General features: G+C 38.0%; 1 protein-coding gene across 4 annotated transcripts in view; it reads right to left on the bottom strand.

The window, feature by feature from the left end:
- Lnpk (lunapark, ER junction formation factor) overlaps positions 1-10,781 on the bottom strand; it is a 64,041-nt gene extending 53,260 nt beyond the window's left edge. For 2 of the 4 annotated variants that reach the window (XM_021155619.3, XM_021155622.3), the window contains exons 1-4: positions 10,151-10,285; positions 4,933-5,021; positions 2,303-2,344; positions 361-548 (exon numbers count right to left, since the gene is read on the bottom strand). In XM_021155619.3, coding sequence (XP_021011278.1) covers positions 361-548; positions 2,303-2,344; positions 4,933-4,959 — 257 coding nt within the window. In that variant the 5' untranslated portion in view covers positions 4,960-5,021; positions 10,151-10,285. The other 2 variants (XM_021155620.3, XM_029472767.2) reach the window with 2 other exon arrangements.
- Positions 10,782-22,760: the final 11,979 nt, after the last annotated feature.

Here is a 22,760-nt window from a genome sequence, read left to right as displayed (position 1 = left end):
ATTATTGATTCTAACAATAATTAAAGAGAGGAGTTTGGGTGAAAGATACACATTTAGAGTCATCTGAATACTTACTATTTCAGTTTTACAAGCCTCTGCCACTCAATACCTCCCCTGCTCCATGCCCAATCCCTACAGGAATCATGGCCATCTATCAGAAAACTATACATTACTAGTAACAATGGTGATATCCTCAGGTATACCTTTGGGTTATAAAGTAGAAATTATCCTACAATTTAAAAAAAATAATTATCAAACTGCAAAAATGAATTTATTCAACCTGAGACATTAATATTTTATAATAAAAAAATTAAAATTATCTGGTCAAAAAAGAAAAAGATCAACAAAAATAATACTTACATCAAAGGAAAAGCAAAAAATGGGAGTGTCATGACAAGTCTTGCTGTAAACTCATCAGGAAGATACCACAAGTACACAATTAAACAGGTAAACAGGTAAAGAATTGAAGAATAGATAATTAATCTTCCAACCCATAATTTTTGCAATCTCTGATTTTTTTCTCTAAATTCTTCCAATGCTTGAATTTCCTGTTAAGAGAAAAGTATTCCATATTGTGAAGTCTCATAAATTATTTAAAAATTAAAATTGAAAGAATTAACATGACAGAAAGATTGTATAAGATTCCTAAAATTCAATGTAATTCAATGCCCTAACATTTTAAAGCAAACATATGGAATAGTAAACTAAAAGTGAAGTTAAAAACTAAATAAGTCTACAATTACTTTTTAAACTGAAATATTAAATACTATTTTCTTAAAGATTTTTTTTTATATATGTGAGTACACTGTAGCTGTCTTCAGACACACCAGAAGAGGGCATCAGATCCCATTACAGATGGTTGTAAGCCACCATGTGGTTGCTGGGAATTGAACTCAGGACCTCTGGAAGAACAGTCAGTGCTCTTAACCTCTGAGCCATCTCTCCAGCCCCTAAATACTATTTTTAATCTATCTGTTTATCACTCTATTGCCAAAGACTAGAGAAATGAAATTGGCATCAGCAAATATTTATGGAGTCAAGAAAATAAAACTTCTCCACATACGGCCTTTAAAAATCTGACAAAAATAAAAAGAATAAAAATAGTTGGGCTAAGTATGGTGGCCTATATCTTTAATTCTGGCACATAGAGGCAGAAGCGGGCAGATTTCTCCAAGTCTAAGACCAGCCTGATATAAATAGACAGTTTTCAGCCAGAAGACAGAATATGGTGAGGCTATCTCAAAACAAAACAAAACAGTGATTGAAATTACATCATTTCACAGTGTAGTCACTACTTCCAATATCCTGAAGGACAAAACATTATAAATAAGAAAAAAATTTAAAGCTATATAATTGTTGCACAGTAGCCTGCAATCTTTATTAAACTACCTGTTACATTGATTTACACCATGTTAGCTCTAATTGCATTCTAACGGGTTCTATTACTACTTGATACAGGCTTCTTAAGTCACTAAAAGACTTCAGATTTCTTTTTTTTTTTTTTTTTTTTTTTCAGCTCATAGTTCTCAGGACTCCTCTGTATTAGTGGTTGTTAACCTGTGGGTCACTACAACCCCTTTGGGGGAGTCACATATCAAATGTTCTATATATCAGATATAGATTATATACACTATAATTCATAATAGCTAAATTGCAGTTATGAAGTAGCAACAAAATAATTTGATATTGTTGGGCTCTTGGGGTCCTGCTTGGGTTCTAATAATAAAGACAGGGAGACATCTGTAAGTATAAGGCTGTTTGCTGGGGAAGTCCCTCAGCTTGTCCATCAGACTTCATCCAACTTCTCTCCACATGGCTCTCCCCCTGTTCAGGTTCTTTCTCTCCTGCCCAGCTCCAGCTGCCAGTTCATTATGCAAAAAGACTCACTCTTTACTCCTTGAGTCTGAACCAATCAGCAGCAGGACAACACCTGACCCATCTCTCTGTCTCGCCCCCTTGGCACTGAAGACAAGGTGACCTCGTCCATGGCAGTTTGCCATTTCTTTTGGAGCAGGTAAGAGAGCAACAAACATTTACTTTACTTATTCTGCTAGCCTGGCACCAGAGGCACAGACATTAACAACTGAGAATACAGATACAACTTCATAGCCAGTTGACAAAGTACATTGGTGTCACCACACATGGGGAACTGTAGTAAAGGGTCACAGCATTAGGAAGGCTGAGAAGCACTGTTCTATATCATCTTTAGGTTCTCATATCTCTTTTCCAATATAAAATTACTAAAGTAATATTTAATTAACATCTAAAATACATTAAAGTACTTTAGAGCCAAAGAACATACCTTATCTATATTTTCTAGAACTTCTACTGTTGAAGGTTTTGCCTGTTTTAGAGACAGAATAAGACCTGGCATTAAAAGTTGTTGCAACAAACATTTTGTTAAAAACACACTTATGTAGTCATTAAGGACCATTTTAATTCTCAACTAGGTTTCTCAATGTTACCAAGCTATCTGTCTATCTGTTCATAACTATAATTGAAAAACTATAATTACCAAACTATGTAAGATTCTTGAAATAACTTTCTCTGAAACTTTCGACTTTGATAGCTCTACTTTTACCATTCTTAACCTCAACAGATTTTTATAGAGAGAAACATATTTTCACCCAAAGGGATTCATATACCAAAAGATTCAGGAACTAAATATAGTCTAATTCAGTAATGCTCAGGCTCTGTGCTAGCAGCACACCAACTGATTTCAGGAGTGAAGTCCCCACGGGGCTCTAGAGGTAAATAAAATAAATAAAAAAATAAAAAAATAGACTACCTTCCTTGTGATTCCCAAAGTTCCAGAGGGGATTTTTTTCTTTTGTTTGATTGATTGATTGATTTAAATGATTATAGATATGTGCCTGTGTGTATCTATATACCATGTGCATCCCTGGTGCCAAAGAGGCCAGAATAGGGCACTGGATCTCCTGTAGCTGGAGTTATAGCTAGCTGTGAGCCACCAACGAGGTGCTGGAAATGGAGCCAGGGCCTCCAGAAGAACAATCAGTGCGCTATCCTCTGAGCCATCTCTCTAGCCCTAAGTACACAGCTTTTGAAAAATGAAACTGTTAAAGAGTATATAGGAAGACTTTCTAATAGCAGAGATTATTTGCCAAAGGTATTTCTATATAAGCCAGAATGGTTCAAATGGCAATTGAGAAAATATTTATAACAGTATTATATCCCTACAAGAGTTGATAATGTAAGATTGAATCATGAAAAATTGCCATTTTTGTATGTCAAAGCAGAATATCAGCAACTTCATATAATTCAACCAAATAAAAAAATAAAAAATGATAAATTAATTCTCAGTCTGTCATAATTTTTTGTTTTTGTTTTTGTTTTATTTAGTTCTTTGAGTTAGGGTTTCTCTGTGTAACAACATCCCTAGCTGTCCTGGAACTCACTTTGCAGATCAGGCTGACCTCTCACTTAACAGAGATTCATTCACCTGCCTCTTTTTCTCAAGTGTGGGACTAAAGGCATAAACAGCGTCCCCCACTCCCCACCCCCGTGCCAGCACCCCCCACCTGGCTCTGTCAAAGACTTTTAAAGAGGAGTCACTTCATTCATCTGTGGAATGAAAAAAAGAGATCCCATAGAAGTAGAAAGTAAAAAATCTAAGGGAACTGGAAGTAGAGAGTTGAAGAGTTGAAAGCTTTGGAGGTCAAGGGATACAAAATACATAGAGCAAGTTCTACAGATGGTGCATTGTGACTACAGCTTATAATTATCATTATAACTTACTCTTTTTGTGAGTTTATTTCATTTTAAAGTATGCATATACATATGTTTCTGTGTGTAGTTCCACGAATTTAGGTATTTTGAGAGGCTAGAGGTGCCAGATCCTTGAAACTGGAGCCCCAGGCAGTTGTGAATGACCTGATATGGGCACTGGGAACTCAACTCTAGTCCTTGGCAAGAACAGGTTCTCTTGACCACGTAACCATCTCTCTAGCCCTATATACTATATTCTTGAAAAATGCTAACAGAGGGAATGTTTCTCACCACAAAAAAATATAATCATGTGAGTTAATGCATATGTTAATTAGCTATAGCTAAACAATGTAATGTATACACTTTAAAACATCATGTTAACATACAATAAATATGTTATTTTACCTGTGGATTTGTTTTGGGGGGGGATTTTTTTAAAAGAGGAAGAAAGTCAATATAACACAAATCTAAAACATGGATCTAACAAGTCAGAAGCTAAATTACCAAGTATTACTAGACTCTACTATTATAAGGAATAAGGAAATTAGTTTATCTTAGACTACATTATCTCTTCTTACATTAGAAGAGTATTTATCAATATAATTTATATTTTATATCTCTAAATTTGAGATACTTTCTCTAAAGGCTTATCTAATAAAATCTGCATTTTTAATTTTGTTCAACCTATAACTCTCAAAAGCATATTTAATGTATCAGTAAATTTATGTGACATGCTAATAAAAAAGCAAAACAAAACAAACAAAAATTCCTTTAATACCAGCAGAGGCAGGACAAATTTCTGTGAGTTCAAGGCTGCACAGTAAAACCCTGTCTCTAAAAGAGACAGACAGACAGATTAGATAGATGGAATAGTATACAAAAACTGTAAGTATGGTATAAAATTTTTAATTTCAACTACTTTTAGAATAAACTTGGAACTTGGGCAGTATGAAACTGTTATAAGAAAACTACTTGTATAAAATACATAAATAAAAATAAATTACTAGACATAGTAGATACCCATAATATAAATAGAACTCCAAAATAATATCCAAAGAAGTAATTCTAATGGACTTAAAATGAAATTAAATATATCATTTCAAACTCATTCAAAAGTATACTCTAAAGGATAACTTTGTGAAAATCTTTGTAATGCTTTTTGTTAGATTTTAAAAATTAGCAATACAGAAAAAGTTTTCTTACCCTCCATCGAGAAAATAATCCACCCATCTTTTATTTGTAGAAACTTGGCACTATAATAAATATCATGAGTTGTCCAAAAGAAGTCACAGCTAGAAACAAAGTAAAATATTTAAAATTTTTAAATTAAATATAGAACACATTCTCTCTAAATTGTTTATGTTGCAATACTACATTAAAATACAGTAAATTATTTGTTAGCCTCCACTTAAAACTCTAATCCCGATAGTCATTGGTATATTCAAAGTAAGGACATATTTAAAAGTAAAAATAGAGTTTGAAATATTAGTTTTAATGACAAATCACTTTAGAAAGTATACACATACCTACAGATTTCCTGGTCTTTTTAATAGTTTCTCTATATTGTTCTTATTATTAAAAAAAAATAAATCATTCAATAATCTGAGCCTTAATTTTGTGAATTAAAGTGAGTAATGTTAATAGTTTATCACAAGGCAGCCTTTTAGTATAAACACCTTAGAGGAAAAAAAAATTAGAGAACAAGAAAGCTAGGGATTTGCCCCACAGCACATAAGAAATAAGCCCTAAAGTCCCTCTATCTTCAGACTTCTGTTTCTGAATACTGCTGCTCAACACCCAATTTAAGCATATGTTACTAAACTTCTAAGACTCTCAAGTTAGGTGAATTTAAGTTCAGCTAGCTGTGTATTCTCTTTGTTTATCTATGATTCTCCAATGTTATATAAAGACTCAGAAATAGTAAGATCATAAATCAACTTAACAGATAATCATTTTATAATTTCTTCTTCTTTTAAGTTGAAATGGTAATATTATACTCTCAAATTGATATGTTATCAGGCTACAAGTATATGATTATTTGTGTAAAACCATACATATACACACATGCACACACACTTATTTTCATAGGTATATCTCACATATCTTAACCATAAATATAATCACAAAATAATTATCAGCACCCAGTAAGAACTGCAATACTATTTATATGTCAGAATTATCTCAAGGCATATCTATTTTAAGAGTTTCTTTTTTTAGAAAAGTAATGAATGCCTAATTATAAAGTACTTTCATTTACAAAGTAATTTCTTATGGACAAAAATATTATCTGTTCTAAAACACTCTGCAGCATGCTAACTTAATTTTACAAACTACAATTAAGTTGCAAACTAAATATTAATCCAGTTTTATATATATATATATATATATATATATATATATATATACTCCTGCTCAGTATTTGAAACTCTAAAATGTGATTATGAGGTATTCTGGAAATCTAATGAACAAAAGTATAAACTCTGAGTCAAGATTAAACAAATCTTAAAATCTTAGGATTCTAAAAATAATTACCAAGAAAGATAGAAGTAAAGAAATTTAGATGATCACTTAATTTGTATTTCTCGGTCATCGCCACACTATTTTGAAACTGGCTTTTGATATCTGGCAGTGTTTCATACACAACTAGATTGCGTATTTCCATTTCTAAAAGAAGTGTATCCCTTCCAAGCTTGTAACCATCATACCTTGAGACCAAATTCTGTTTTGGCTGGATTTTTTTGAGACAGGGTTTTTCTATATAGTCTAGCCTAGCCTCAACTACCTTTCTGCCTCAGCCTCTGAGTACTGACTGGAATTACAAACCTGTACTATCATGTCCCACCTGGCTTAGACTGACCTTTTACTGTCTGAAATTAATAACAACATCAGTTACACACTTGGCACAAGATCTCTAAGAAGTTCTAAAACAAATGATTCCCAAGAATTTTATCATTTAGATACTGTCCCCCTCTACTTCACAAATTAAGATCCTGAGGCTACAGAAGTAATATGCTAAGCCCCAAAGATACTAGGTAGCAAAGTCAGACACATTATTTTAGTTTTATTTATTTTTTCTAATGCAACCAATCATTCCAAACAGCATGAAGTCAGAAATGAAGAATACTTATATAGCATAGGCTGGAATATAGCTTTATAGGTTAGAATGTCTATGTATACAATATAAACAGCTGGGGATGCTGGTCAGAAGTAGAGCATTTATTTGTCTAGTACATATGGATCCCGGAGCTCAATCCTCAGCACCATAAAACAGAAAAATAAAAACAAAATTAAATAAAATATGTGAGAGTACCTTGAACCTTCTCAAATAGTTGGTAAGCAACGCTACTAAAATGGAAAATGAGTTATAAACAAGAGACAGTGTTTATGGCAATGAATGCATCATCAGGTAGCCCAATCCCTACCAGATTAAATCTGAGTGCTTACACTTGCATTTGAGAAAAGCTAAATGGCTTGCTAAATTCCTAGGGTTTCCGTTAGAACTTTTAGAACTAGCCTAAAATAGTCTTTACTGCATATTATTTTTTAAATGAGCATATGAAATATGTTCTTAATTCATAATGAATACCTATTTTATGTCAGTCATTTATTTGGAAAATGTTTTGCTGTTAAAAAAACAATGATTTAGCTCCAGGCTCCCTGAAGCAAGAAGTTGTGCTTTTAAATTTACCCTCTGAAATATAAGTAATAGTTACTAAATCCATGCTTTCATATTCATAAGCATAGCAACAATCGATTCTTATTGCTTCAGAAACTTTTCTATCAAATTCTAGTATTATTAAAGCTGACTTACTATAATGTACATATGACAGTATTTTTAACAAATGGGAAACACAGGAAGATTAGCTATTTTCTATAGTATTGAGTTCATTTCTCTATCACACCCATTGCTTCTGTCCTTTCCTTTACTCCAATTCTGACTGACCATCACTTACTGTAAAAAAAAAAAAAAAAAAAAAAAAAAAAAGGAGCCAAAAGATTAAATATCCCTGTTTCTCAATTTCCTTATTTGCAAAAGACAGATAGTTAGAATCCTCTAGGGTGTTGAAAGGTTTAACTCTGCCCTGACTTACCCTAGTGCCTGATAACATAGTCATTACCCGTAATTGTTTTTCTTGCTGTACTTATTGCCATTTTCTAATCCATCTCTACTTTCTTGCCCAGTAACTCTAGCATTTCCTTCTGAAGCATGAATCACTCCCTTCCTCACGCAGCTTCCCCAAACAAGTGCAGTCTCTTTCCAGCTCTGATATCACAATGGGACTTAGCATGTATGACCTTAAGGGCTGAGTGCATCTAAATGTGGGGGGGTGGGGGGGAGAGGGGTTAAGATTTATTTTCATGTGTATGAGTATTCTGCTTGCATGTATGTGCACCATGTGTGTGCCTTGTGCCCAGGGAAGTCAGAAGTGGGTGTTAGAGTTACAGATGGTTGTGACCCACCATATGGGTCATCTGAGTGCCCCCAACCTTTACAGCCCTCTACCATACTGATGATGTTTTCTACTGTTATTCACACTCAAACTTAAGTGTTTTTCTTGAATTCTCAACTCACTTCAAATCACATTAAAACAATGTGATAAGGATTCAAAACATGGCTCAGCCATTTACCAGCTATATGATCTTAAACTTAGAGAGTTCTTAAACTCTCAGCTTTGGCTAATAAAGCAGTTAAAATATTTACATTCCTTGGAATTGTATAAATTTAGTGAACTTATTTATCACTTGGCACAGTATTTAGCACATAGTATTTAGGTAATTTTAGCCACTACTATTGCTTTTACCAAAAACACATGTAATATCTAAATGAAGCATATGCCTAACATTCCATTAAATGAGTGCATATTTTAATTATTTCATAATTTAAAATCTGTAAGTATAAAATAAGTTTGTGTTTTTACTGAAAATATTTTTCTCATTTAACCTAGCATGGAAATAAATAAAGCAGAGTATTTTTCAAGCACTTCCCATTATAATAAACTTATAAGCCTTCATAGAAAACAACAAAAGAAATGGAGTTTTGTGGTTTTTAACCTTTGATTCCAAACTTAAATATAAACTAGTCACCTTTAACAGCACCTCCACATTATACTACACAATTTGGGTTTAAATGTGATTTGTTCGAAATCGCTTTCAAATGTCCAAATAGGCAACTCTGAAATATCTTACACCAGGTTTATTGCCCAAAAAAATAAATGATAAGCACACTTCTAAAAGCACTTTTAATATGAGATGACCACCACAAAATAAATACATATGAAAATTAAAAATAAAAAAGACTGACAGGGAGATTTCTATATGAACTCATACCTTTGTTAGAGTCACCTATCCATGCATTCTTCCAACATATAAGCACCATAAACATTTATTAACATCATTACTATGGTGACCCCAATAGATGTCAAGGAACTTTTTAAAACTTCACTTTTAAATGAACCACTCTTGCTTAAGGTTCATATTCGAAATCAACTTTGTTCCTCTAAGAAGGCACTATGGAGACCTTTGGTAACTAGGTGTTAGTCCTGCCTGCCAGCTTGAACATATGCCTGTAACTAAATTTACTCACATCCATCACACCTCTAGACAATGTTGTCAACGCTAAGACTGAGGCCACAGAGACAGAAAACAATTGGCTCTAAGCACCACAAACCAGAAACCAAAAAGTAAGAACAGAACACGTAAAACTCAGTGAGTCGCAGGTGTTGCTTAAAACTGCACGCAGAAATAAATTCACCAATCCGAACTCTCCGTCCGCAAACACACCATCAAAGAATTAAACCTACTGATGCCCCTTGGAGTTGCTTTTCCCGGGTCGCTCCTGTCACCACGCACCTTCGTCCTACCCCACCCCTCAGACTGGCCGCTGTCCCTCCAACAAGTAAGTACAATGGTTGTGGAGCAGCTCCTCTAAGTCGCTCACAATCCACGCCCACACGCGAACAGAGCAGCATGACACTGACAGTTTTCAGACCTTCCCGTCGTGCCAGCTCAGGTGGATGCGGAGGTGATCGGAGCTCTCAGGGTGGATATTTCAGCTTAGGGATGTGCTCTCTGGGATCTTCTGACACTTCTTAACACAGGGGGGCCCAAGGGCTCGGGCTCTAAACAGCCACTGCGCGGAATCCCTGAGAACATACCCGGAAAGAACACCGGCCTCGGGGGAGGCAGAGCCGGGTCTCGTGCGCTCCGGAGCTGCTCGGGCCGCTGTTCAGGGCGATCCACGAGAGAAGGCGGCAACAGTGTACGGAGGGCAGCAGCCCCGCGGCGTGTCCCCAGCCGCCACCAAGCTCTAGGCCACTTGGCAGGGGCGGAGGCACCCGGGCCGGCGCGCGGAGGAACCCGGAGACTGGTTCCCGCAGTCCGGAGCGCCTCCGTCTACGCGGCCCTCCCTTCACAGTCCTACCTGAGGAAAGCGGGCGCCGCTCGGCCCCGGCGTCCACTCGGGGAAGCCTGGGTCGCCACGGCGTAGAGCCTCCGGAGCAGGCAGCAGCACCTACAGAAAGAGCGCTGGGCCCGGCCAATGCCTTCCCATCAAACCCCGCGCTCCTGCCGCCAGCCAATGGGCGCTGCAGCCGGCGCGCGCCGCTCCCCCCATCACGTGATCCGGCCGGCCCAGCCGTTGGTGCCTCAGAGTGGCGGGTGTGGCCGGAGGATTTAGGCTGAGTATCCTCCGCGCTAGTGTAGGCTGTCCGTCCTCCGGGCACCACAGGGTAGGGCGGTTCCGACTGACTCTTACTAGTTCTGCCTCCTTTTCTCGTGAACAACTCCCACGCCCCAGTCTCGCCGAGAAAAAAAAAAAAAAACTGATCCTGATTGTCCCAGACCTGAGCGAGAGAAGAGTAGGGAGGACAAAGGGGAGGGACGTTGAAGGTCGAGACCTGTGTGTCTGGAAAAGAGAGGGTACCTGAGATCCCAGATCAGCTGTCATCCAGAAGGCAGCAAAAAGGTTTACATTGCATAGCTCAGAAGAAGCCATCCCAGCCAAGTGGAGAGAGAGACAGACATCATACATACACCGCCTGGCCATACCCCATGAGGGCTTTAGGCTTGTTTCTGTTGCTCTTGGACGTCAAAAAGGGTCCTTTCATGACTAGGCGCTTACCTCACCAGCATGAGAAGAACTTGAAAGGATAAGGATGGTCTTTTCAAGCTAAGGGGTAGCAACAAAGGCTGAGCTTTCCAAAATTACACTCTTAACAATCTCCAAAACCTCTGAATAACTGGGCCCCCTTAAACAGTAGTGCTGTATTTCCCTAAGAATTGAAAACGACCTAAAGAAGGCTGTATTCCAGTCAACTGCAAGTATCAATAACAACACTTCAATAGGGGGGAAGGGGGGCGCTCCATAGGCAAAACAAGGAGGGAAACTTCAACAAAAGCTTTTATGTTCTATCCTGTGTTCAATCACTTTTACGGGTTTTTCTTCTTTAGTTAAGGAAGAAAATGTTTCTGATTTTCAAAGTGCAATAGATATAATAATGTGCTATGTTTACACTGACAACACCAGCAGAGAAGAAGGCATAGACATGGTATCTAGTTTGTAAGATAATCCCCTAAATTCTAAGATCTTCAGTTACAGCTTTGTAAAGTTAAAAGAATAGGAGAGAGCTAAACTTTAGTGTGCCGTGTATCGCCTCACCAATGTGGAAGAAAGTAAACAGACATTTCACCAGTTTTTATTTGGAAAATTAGCCATTTTATTTCCCAGCCTTGGTAGTTTCTAAGAACATAAAACTCGTGCTGCCTCTTGTCTCAGATCTTTCCTAAAGGGAACAGGAAAGGTTTTTTTGTTGTTGTTTTGTTTTTGCTTTGTTTTGTTTTGACTCTTGCTAATACTTGTCCTAGGGTTTTTCATTGAGCTCTCAGGGAGTTTAAAAACGGGACAGAGAGAAAAGAGCTAGCTAGAGGCAAAGATTCTAAAAGATCTAATCCTGAGAAAAAAGTTTCTAGGGAAATCACATGAGAAAAAATTTTAGCCTAGCCAGGTTTGAAAGGGAAACATAAAGTCTAAATCATCTCTCAAATCTTTCCAAGTATTTTTCAAGTGAGGAAACAAAGTAGAAAAATATGTATAGTGCTAAAGACAGCACTATATAGACATTTGTCTTATAAATGGAGAGGTAAGACCTCCGCCGAGGATATGGCTAGATGGTAGTCCGCTTATCTAGTGTATACAAGGCCCAGGATTTAGTCCTCAGTACCATGAAAGAAATGAAGAAGGAAGTGAAAAGGAAGTGTGTCACAGGACAATGCAGGAAAGACAAACAGAACTAAACATGGGATATATTGCTAAACTGCAGACTACAGGATGATTTTGAGTATTTATGGACTAGGCCCTTCGTTAAGTACCAAGGAAGCATACCATAGCTACAATAAAGCATCCAACAGGAGTGGGAAGAAAACTACAAGTTAAATAAATGTTCCATGTTCACAGTGTTAGAAGGCATCACAGCAGCCAGGGATGCTGGGAAAGCCAGTGGAGCGGCTGTTCTAACAAGTCCTCAAGAATGGCTCCCTACTAAGCCTAAACCGTAACAGGACGGCATCTAAAGAAGTGAAATCCAGAGACTACTTTGAGAAAGGAAACAAACTGTTCAAGCTGATAGAATTTTAAGTCTAATTTAGGAAGGGGGTATTCAATTTTCTTAGGTGTTATGAAAACTTACAGGTGGGGAATTTATCAATCTAGCCAGAGGTGTTAGAGTAAGCTTTCTTAAGGAGGTCACACTCAAATTAGATCCAAAAGATAAGAAACACAATCGTGAAGAAACACAAGGAGTGTCCTATGTAAAGGCCTTTTGTTAGAAGCAGGCATTGCAAGCCTAAGAGACTAAAAGGAGGCCATTGTGACTGGACAAGGAGACAGCGATACAACGTGAAACTGGGCACCACACTAAAAGATCAGTTTGGCCTTGTTTTCTAAAAAACAAAACTTAATCCTTTTCTTGAGAAAACAGGAGTCTGATAAGATCAGAGCAAAATCATTCCAGCTACGGTGTGGGAGCACAAGTTTGGCCAACATTGGACCAATTAAGATGCACAAGTGATGGGTAAAGTTAGACATAGTTTAATTGACATGAGAGAGAGGAAATGGAAATAAGAAGGGCAAATGGAACAAATTAGAAAGTAAAGCAAGAGGCCTTGGTGACAGACTCATATCAAGGTTTCAGGTAAGAGAAAAATCACTGGAGAGTTCTGGTGGGCCCACTGCTAATGCCATCATTGAGAGATAGGGAGCACTGGAAAAGAGCCAGGGTTAGAGGGAAATGGTGATTTTAACTTGAAGAAAGAGTTTAGAATGATTTTATGACTTCAAAAGGAAGTGTGAACACTTGGATTTATGGGTCTGAAGCACCAAAAGGTCTAAGCTAGGCAAAAACGTGTTCCTTTATAATCTGCCCTTTTCTGCAGAGTAGGCACTTTCTTTCAAATGAAGCCATCCTTATCTAAGTCAGATATTTTGTTCTGTTCTTTACATTTAGAACAGAAAATTAAAAGCGGAAGTGTGGAGAGCCTTTGGGGGTGTCACTTGGCAGGAATCTGATATTAGCCATGACAAAGAAGTAAGTACAGGAAGGTACCCGATGTTGGCCAAGGACAAGGCAGTAAGAATCTGATTTTAGGGTAGAACAAAGACATAGGCTCAGATATCTTGATCACTGGAGTGATCACGGGACTTTGTGTTTATTGTCTTGCTTGTTCCTTGACTATTGTCTTGCTTGATTCCTCATTATTCGCCCACCTGCATTTAATTAAAATGGTATGAAAGCAGATTGGAAAAAATAAACCCACCTTCAGTCTCAGAATTGACTGAACCCATGCCACAATGTTATCTAATTGTCTTTTTTTCTTTTTAATCCAAACTCCTGCGCTGGAGAACCTGTTGACCGACTGAGCGAGCTTGGTCACGGAAGTCACCATAGTAGTGTCCAGGTTTCCCCACGAATCGCCAGGGGCCCTTGTTAAAAATCCACATTCTCAGTCTTCCCTTAGAGATGCTTGTCCAATATGGAAACTTGGATTTTTAATAAGTAGCACTGTTGATTCTTTTTATCACTAAGTTTGTTCAAGCACTGGTCCTCTGTTGCCAAAGACTAACTGCATGGGAAGTTAAATACTTCGCCAAGGCGCTTACTAAATTCAGACTCTTCTCACTGGGGACAAACTACTGCAGCTGGCTGCACTAAGGAGCTCAATGGTGCCTCTTCAAGATTCCTTGCCTCATACTGCCCTGTCAGGGCTTTCCTACTTTTCTATTTTTTTTTTCTCCTTTCATCCTACAGGTTCTTTCTGTATAATAGCTTCATGGTTTGTGTTTTTATGGGATTCCTGGTTGTGCCAACAAGTGGGTCTCTGTGTCTATATCTGCTTCTTGTGCCTTTTCTTGGGTCTTTCCCGCTGGTTTTTGGTTTTTCCCGCTGGTTTTTGGTTTTTGTTTGTGTCCTACTTCAATGTATTTGTTTTGTTTTATCTTATATATTATTTAATTACCCCTTAGGTGCTTGTTTTTAATGATGTGTGTAGCCTTCCCCAGCCTTGAGCAGGCTGGCTCAGACCTGTTCCGCCACTGTGAAAGAGACCACCTAGATAGGTCTGTTGTTCTGCCACCTCTGCCAAAGATGCCGCTACCTGCTGAGAGGCTGAACCTGTTCTCCTGACACTATCCTGACTAAAGAAGATCCTGGTGTGGTGGGGGATGAGATTCCCCACCCCTTTATAAGCCATCTCTTCAGACCCTACCAGTTTGTATTCTAATGAGAGACAAAAGGAGGGAGGTGGCTCCAGATGAGATGAGAAGTAGGGAGATTCTGGGAGGGAGAGAAATTGTAATCAATATATACTGTATAGAAAATCTATTTTTCAATAAAAGAAAAAACAGTTACTGAGATACTGGGAATGTAGCTTGTTAGTCAATCGCTTGCTGAGTATGTAGTAGGACCTAGGTTGCATTCATTATATGTTAAAAATACGTAAATAAATGACAAGTAAATGTAGTTAAGAGTTACAGCCATTTCTCCTTATTTTGGATTCTTTTGCTTTTGTGTTTTTTCTTGGTTTGTTTTGCTTTGTTGAAGATTCTAAGCCTCAAACATGATAATATGCAATCTATCTCTGAGTTATCAATTCCTATACATTTTCTCCATAAAATTGAAGAAAATTTTGTTTTTGTTTTTCTTAAATGGCTATTCTGCTTTGTCAGTATCTTCCTGATCACATGATTGCCCTCATTACTGTTAATTACTGTAATGGATTACTTAGAGTGTTTTTAAGGAATGAAACAGACTTGCACTGTGAGAATAAATCTCACTGGCTTAGCTATGTGCTTTGTGTGTGTGTGTATGTGCTTTTTTTTTTTAACATAGTTGATATAATTTGGTAATAATTTGTTTGGAATTAATAAATTTAAATTCATAAAGAATGTTGACTTTATTCTTTCCTTTGTAATAATAATGCCTTCCTCTGGCCTGAGCACTAGACTGCTAAGTATTCCTGTCCTCATAGAAATACCAAACACTGTTTTAATCCCCAGTACTAGAAACGGTTTTGTTTGTTTTTTTGTTTGTTTGTTTTTCATTTTATGATAAATCAATCCCAATCCTGGAAAGCTAGGCTACAGAATACTCTGAAGAGAGAATGTTCTGGTTCTTTACTTACAAGCCATCACTTGTGCAATAAATAACCCATCAAGCTTGGCTTCCTAAGGTAAAAATACTTGAAGTGAGATCTACCCTTGTTATTTGCAGGCAGGGCAGGAAGGTCGTCCTATCACCCAGGTATGGGTTATGCAGAAGTGCTCAAGAGCACTAGCCTTGCAAAATTACAGTTCCAAGTACTGCATGTGATATTTGAAATATATGTTTTATGAACTCTTAAAGAAATACCACACATAATCTCTGCTTATATTGTAACACACTATAAACAACTGGTATAATGTTTACCTCATGGGTGCTGTTTGTACCATAGAAGCTCTATCCTTCAGAATAATTTTAAATTATTTTTAAAATAAATTAAAAGATTCAGAGTCTTGCACCCTACAGTCAAAAACCACTAGGAACTTGAAAAGCAAGGGGAAAAAAATGAGACAGGAAGACGGTGTTTTGTCTACATGCATGTCTGTGTGAAGGAGCCAGATCCCCTAGAACTGGTATTACCCACAGTTGTGTGTAGGTTTAGATTTTTTTCAAAACCTACTTTAGGGTTCTTAAATGCTTCAACATCCCTTCTAACCCACTGTCTAGAGGTAGGGGAGAAAAGGTTAATAGGAAAAGTAAGTGGGGTTTTTTATTTTTAAGAATTATTTATTGAGAGGGCTTTGCTGGAGCACCTGGGGGAGCCATCTTGGTTCCCGGATCCCTCCAAGACTAATCTGCACAGGTGAGAGTGTAGACCACAGAAGCTAACAGCTTCTGGGACAGGCAGAAGCCACACAGCTTCTGAGACAGACCCCATTTCGGGCTCCAGATATCCGGGCACCTTCCCTGCCAGAGGAAAGGTGTCTGCCCCACCCGGGAGGGCTTTGTCAGAGCACCTGGGGGAACTATCTTGGCTCCCGGATCCCTTCAAAACTAGTCTGCGCAGGTGAGAGAGTGGACTACAGAAGCTAACAGCTTCTGGGACAGGCCCTGTTTCAGGACTTCATCTTCTGCCAGGTGGCAGGTCCGAATGCCAGATGTCTGTGCACCTTCCCTAAAAGAGGAGAGCTTGCATGCAGAGAGTGCTCTGACCACTGAAACTCAGGAGAGAGCCTGTCTCCCAGGTCTGCTGATAGAGGGTAACAGAATCACCAGAGGAACAAGCTCTACCAGAGACATCTATAACAACTAACTCTAGAGATTACCAGATGGCGAAAGGCAAACATAAGAATCTTACTAACAGAAACCAAGACCACTCACCATCATCAAAACACAGCACTCCTAACTCTGCCTGTCCTGGGCACCCCAACACACCTGAAAAGCTAGACCCGGATTTAAAAGCATATCTCATGATCATGGTAGAGGACATCAAGAAGGACTTTAATAACTCACTTAAAGAAATACAGGAGAACACTGCTAAAGAATTACAAGTTCTTAAAGAAAAACAGGAAAACACAACCAAACAGGTAGAAGTCCTTAAAGAAAAACAGGAAAACACATCCAAACAGGTGATGGAAATGAACAAAACCATACTAGACCTAAAAAGGGAAGTACACAAAATAAAGAAAACCCAAAGTGAGGCAACGCTGGAGATAGAAACACTAGGAAAGAAATATGGATAACGAATATCAACAACAGAATACAAGAGATGGAAGAGAGAATCTCAGATACAGAAGATTCCATAGAGAACATCTGCACAACAATCAAAGAAAATGCAAAATGCAAAAAGATCCTAACTCAAAACATCCAGGAAATCTAGGACACAATGAGAAGACCAAACCTACGGATAAAAGGAGTAAATGAGAATGAAGATTTTCAACTTAAACTACCAGCAAATAACTTCAACAAAATTATAGAAGAAAACTTCCCAAACCTAAAGAAGGAGATGCCCATGAACATACAAGAAGCCTACAGAACTCCAAATAGACTGGACCAAAACAGAAATTCCTCCAGACACATAATAATCAGAACAACAAATGCACTAAATAAGGATAGAATATTAAAAGCAGGGAAAAATGTCAAGTAACATATAAAGGCAGGCCTATCAGAATTACACCAGACTTTTCATCAGATACTATGAAAGCCAGAAGAGCCTGGACAGATATTATATAGACACTAAAAGAACACAAATCCCGGACATGCTACTATACCCAGCCAAACGTTCAATTACCATAGATGGAAAAACCAAAGTATTCCACGACAAAACCAAATTCATACATTATCTTTCCACGAATCCAGCCCTTCAAAGGATAATAACAGAAAAAAACCCTAGAAAAAGCAAAAAAATAATCCGTCAAAAAACCTAAAAAGACAGCCACAAGAACAGAATGCCAACTCTAACAACAAAAATAATACGAAGCAAGAATTACTTTTCCTTAATATCTCTTAATCTCAATGGACTCAATTTCCCAATAAAAAGACATAGACTAACAGACTGGCTACACAAACAGGACCCAACATTTTGATGCTTATGGGAAAAATACCCAAACTTATGGGACACATTGAAAGCATTTCTAAGAGGAAAACTCATAGCTCTGAGTGCCTCCAAAAAGAAACTAGAGAGAGCACACACTAGCAGCTTGACAACACACCAACAAGCTCTAGAACAAAAGGAAGCAAATTCACACAAGAGGAGTAGACAGCAGGAAATAATCAAACTCAGGGGTGAAATCAACCAGGTGGAAACAAGAAGAACTATTCAAAGAATCAACCTATCGAGGAGCTGGTTCTTTGAGAAAATCAACAAGATAGATAAACCTTTAGCCAGACTCACTAGAGGGCACAGGGACAGCATCCTAATTAACAAAATCAGAAATGAAAAGGGAGACATAACAACAGATCCTGAAAAAATCCAAAACACCATCAGATCCTTCTACAAAAGGCTATACTCAACAAAAGTGGAGAACCTGGATGAAATGTACGAATTTCTAGACAGATTCCAGGTACCAAAGTTAAGTCAGGATCAGGTTAATGATCTAAACAGTCCTATATCCCCTAAAGAAATAAAAGCAGTCATTAATAGTCTCCCAACCAAAAAAAGCCCAGGACCAGATGTGTTTAGTGCAGAGTTCTATCAGACCTTCAAAGCAGATCTAATTCCAGTTCTTCACAAACTATTCCACAAAATAGAAACAGAAGGTACTCTACCCAACTCATTCTATGAAGCCACAATTACTCTGATACCTAAACCACAAAAAGACCCAACAAAGATAGAGAACTTCAGACCAATTTCCCTTATGAATATCGATGCAAAAATACTCAATAAAGTTCTCACTAACCGAATCCAAGAACACATCAAAACAATCATCCATCCTGATCAAGTAGGTTTCATCCCAGGGATGCAAGGATGGTTCAATATACGGAAATCCATCAACGTAATCCAGTATATAAACAAACTCAAAGACAAAAAACACATGATCATCTCGTTAGATGTAGAGAAAGCATTTGACTAAATCCAACACCCATTCATGAAAAAAGTCTTGGAAAGACCAGGAATTTAAGGCCCAGACCTAACCATGATAAAAGCAATCTACAGCAAACCAGTAGCCAACATCAAAGTAAATGGTGAGAAGCTGGAAGCAATCCCACTAAAATCAGGGACTAGACAAGGCTGTCCACTCTCCCCATACCTATTCAACATTGTCCTTGAAGTCTTAGCCAGAGCTCTTCGACAACAAAAGGAGATCAAGGGGATACAAATTGGAAAAGATGAAGTCAAAATATAACTTTTTGCAGATGATATGATAGTATATATAAGTGACCCTAAAAATTCCACCAGAGAACTCCTAAACCTGATAAACAGCTTCGGTGAAGTAGCTGGATATAAAATTAACTCAAACAAGTCAATGGCCTTTCTCTACACAAAGAATAAACAGGCTGAGAAAGAAATTAGGAAAACAACACCCTTATCAATAGTCACAAATAATATAAAATATCTTGGCGTGACTCTAACTAAGGAAGTGAAAGATCTGTATAATAAAAACTTCAAGTCTCTAAACAAAGAAATTAAAGAAGATCTCAGAAGATGGAAAGATCTCCCATGCTCATGGATTGGCAGGATCAACATTGTAAAAATGGCTTTCTTGCCAAAAGTAATCTACAGATTCAATGCAATCCCCATCAAAATTCCAACTCAATTCTTCAATGAATTAGAAAGAGCAATCTGCAAATTCATCTGGAATAACAAAAAACCTAGGATAGGAAAAACTCTTCTCAAGGATAAAAGAACCTCTGGTGGAATCACAATGCCTGACCTAAAGCTTTACTACAGAGCAATTGTGATAAAAACTGCATGGTACTGGTATAGTGACAGACAAGTAGACCAATGGAATAGAATTGAAGACCCGGAAATCAACCCACACACCTATTGTCACTTGATCTTCGACAAGGGAGCTAAAACTGTCCAGTGTAAGAAAAACAGCATTTTCAACAAGTGGTGCTGGCACAACTGGTGGTTATCATGTAGAAGAATGCGAATCAATCCATTCCTAACTCCTTGTACTAAGGTCAAATTTAAGTGGATCAAGGAACTTCACATAAAACCAGAGACACTGAAACTTGTAGAGGAGAAAGTGGGGGAAAGCCTTAAAGATATGGGCACAGGGGAAAAATTCCTGAATAGAACAGCAATGGCTTGTGCTGTAAGATCAAGAATTGACAAATGGGACCTCATGAAACTGCAAAGCTTCTGCAAGGCAAAAGACACCGTCAATAAGACAAAAAGGCCACCAACAGATTGGGAAAGGATCTTTACCTATCCTAAATCAGATAGGGGACTAATATCCAATATATATAAAGAACTCAAGAAGGTGGACTCCAGAAAGTCAAATAACCCCATTAAAAAATGGGGCTCAGAACTGAACAAAGAATTCTCACCTGAGGAATACCGAATGGCAGAGAAGCACCTGAAAAAATGTTCAACATCCTTAATCATCAGGGAAATGCAAATCAAAACAACCCTGAGATTCCACCTCACAGAAGTCAGAATGGCTAAGATCAAAAATTCAGGTGACAGCAGATGCTGGCAAGGATGTGGAGAAAGAGGAACACTCCTCCATTGCTGGTAAGATTGCAAGTTTGTACAACCACTCTGGAAATCAGTCTGGCAGTTCCTCAGAAAATTGGACATAGTACTACTGGAGGATCCAGCAATACCTCTCCTGGGCATATATCCAGAAGATGTTCCAACTGGTAAGAAGGACACATGCTCCACGATGTTCATAGCAGCCTTATTTATACTAGCCAGAAGCTGGAAAGAACCCAGATGTCCCTCAACAGAGGAATGGATACAGAAAATGTGGTACATTTACACAATGGAGTACTACTCAGCTATTAAAAAGAATGAATTTATGAAATTCCTAGCCAAATGGATGGACCTGGAGGGCATCATCCTGAGTGAGGTAACACAATCACAAAGGAACTCACACAATATGTACTCACTGATACGTGGATATTAGCCCAAAACTTAGGATACCCAAGATATAAGATACAATTTGCTAAACACATGAAACTCAAGAAGAATGAAGACTGAAGTGTGTACACTATGCCCCTCCTTAGAATTGGGAAGAAAACACCCATGGAAGGAGTTACAGAGACAAAGTTTGGAGCTGTGACAAAAGTATGGACCATCTAGAGACTGCCATATCCAGGGATCCACCCCATAATCCGCTTCCAAACCCTGACACCATTGCATATACTAGCAAGATTTTACGGAAAGGACCCAGATATAGCTGTCTCTTGTGAGACTATGCCGGGGCCTAGCAAACACAGAAGTGGATGCTCACAGTCAGCTAGTGGATGGATCACAGGGCTCCCAATGGAGGAGCTAGAGAAAGTACCCAAAAAGCTAAAGGGATCTGCAACCCTATGGGTGGAACAACATTATGAACTAACCAGTACCCCAGAGCTCTTGACTCTAGCTGCATATGTATCGGCCATCACTGGAAAGAGAGGCCCATTGGACACGCAAATTTTATATGCCCCAGTACAGGGGAACGCCAGGGCCAAAAACTGGGAATGGGTGGGTAGGGAAGTGGGGGGAGGGTATGGGGGACTTTTGGGATAGCATTGGAAATGTAATTGAGGAAAATATGTAATAAAAAATATTTTTTAAAAAAGGAGATCAAGGGAATACAAATTGGAAAGGAAGAAGTCAAAATAATCACTTTTTGCAGATGATATGATAGTATATATAAGTGACCCTAAAAATTCCACCAGAGAACTCCTAAGCCTGATAAACAGCTTCAGTGAAGTAGCCAGATATAAAATTATCTCAAACAAGTCAATGGCCTTTCTCTACACAAAGAATAAACAGGCTGAGAAAGAAATTAGGAAAACAACACCCTTCACAATAGTCACAAATAATATAAAATACCTTGGCATGACTCTAAGGAAGTAAAAGATCTGTATGATAAGAACTTCAAGTCTCTGAAGAAAGAAATTAAAAAGGAACTCAGAAGATGGAAAGATCTCCCATGCTCATGGAATGGCAGGATCAATACAGTAAAAATAGCTATCTTGCCAAAAGCAATCTACAGATTCAATGCAATCCCCATCAAAATCCCAACTCAATTCTTCAGCGAATTAGAAAGGGCAATTTGCAAATTCATCTGGAATAACAAAAAACCTAGGATAGCAAAAACTCTTCTCAAGGATAAAAGAACCTCTGGTGGAATCACCATGCCTGACCTAAAGCTCTACTACAGAGCAATTGTGATAAAACTGCATGGTACTGGTATAGTGACAGACAAGTAGACCAATGGAATAGAATTGAAGACCCGGAAATGAACCCACACACCTATGGTCACTTGATCTTTGACAAGGGAGCTAAAACCATCTAGTGGAAAAAAGACAACATTTTCAACAAATGGTGCTGGCACAACTGGCGGTTATCATGTAGAAGAATTAGAATTGATCCATTCCTATCTCCTTGTACTAAGGTCAAATTTAAGTGGATCAAGGAATTCCACATAAAGCCAGAAACAGTGAAACTTATAGAGGAGAAAGTGGGGAAAAGCCTCGAAGATATGGGCACAGGGGAAAAATTCCTGAATAGGAATTCCTGAACATCAATGGCTTGTGTTGCAAGATCAAGAATTGACAAATGGTACCTCATAAAATTGCAAAGCTTCTGTAAGGCAAAAGACATAGTCAATAAGACAAAAAGGCCACCAACAGATTGGGAAAGGATCTTTACCTATCCTAAATCAGATAGGGGACTAATATCCAATATATATAAAGAACTCAAGAAGGTGGACTCCAGAAAATCAAATAACCCCATTAAAAAATGGGGCTCAGAGCTAAACAAAGAATTCTAACCTGAGGAATACCGAATGGCTGAGAAGCACCTGAAAAAATGTTCAGCATCCTTAATCATCAGGG

This window comes from Mus caroli, unplaced genomic scaffold (genome assembly GCF_978045245.1).
Source record: "Mus caroli unplaced genomic scaffold, Mus_caroli_1 scaffold_2, whole genome shotgun sequence".
Taxonomy (NCBI): Eukaryota; Metazoa; Chordata; class Mammalia; order Rodentia; family Muridae; genus Mus; species Mus caroli.
The sequence above is the reverse complement of the archived record's forward strand: the minus strand, read 5'-3'. Positions and strand labels throughout refer to the sequence as shown.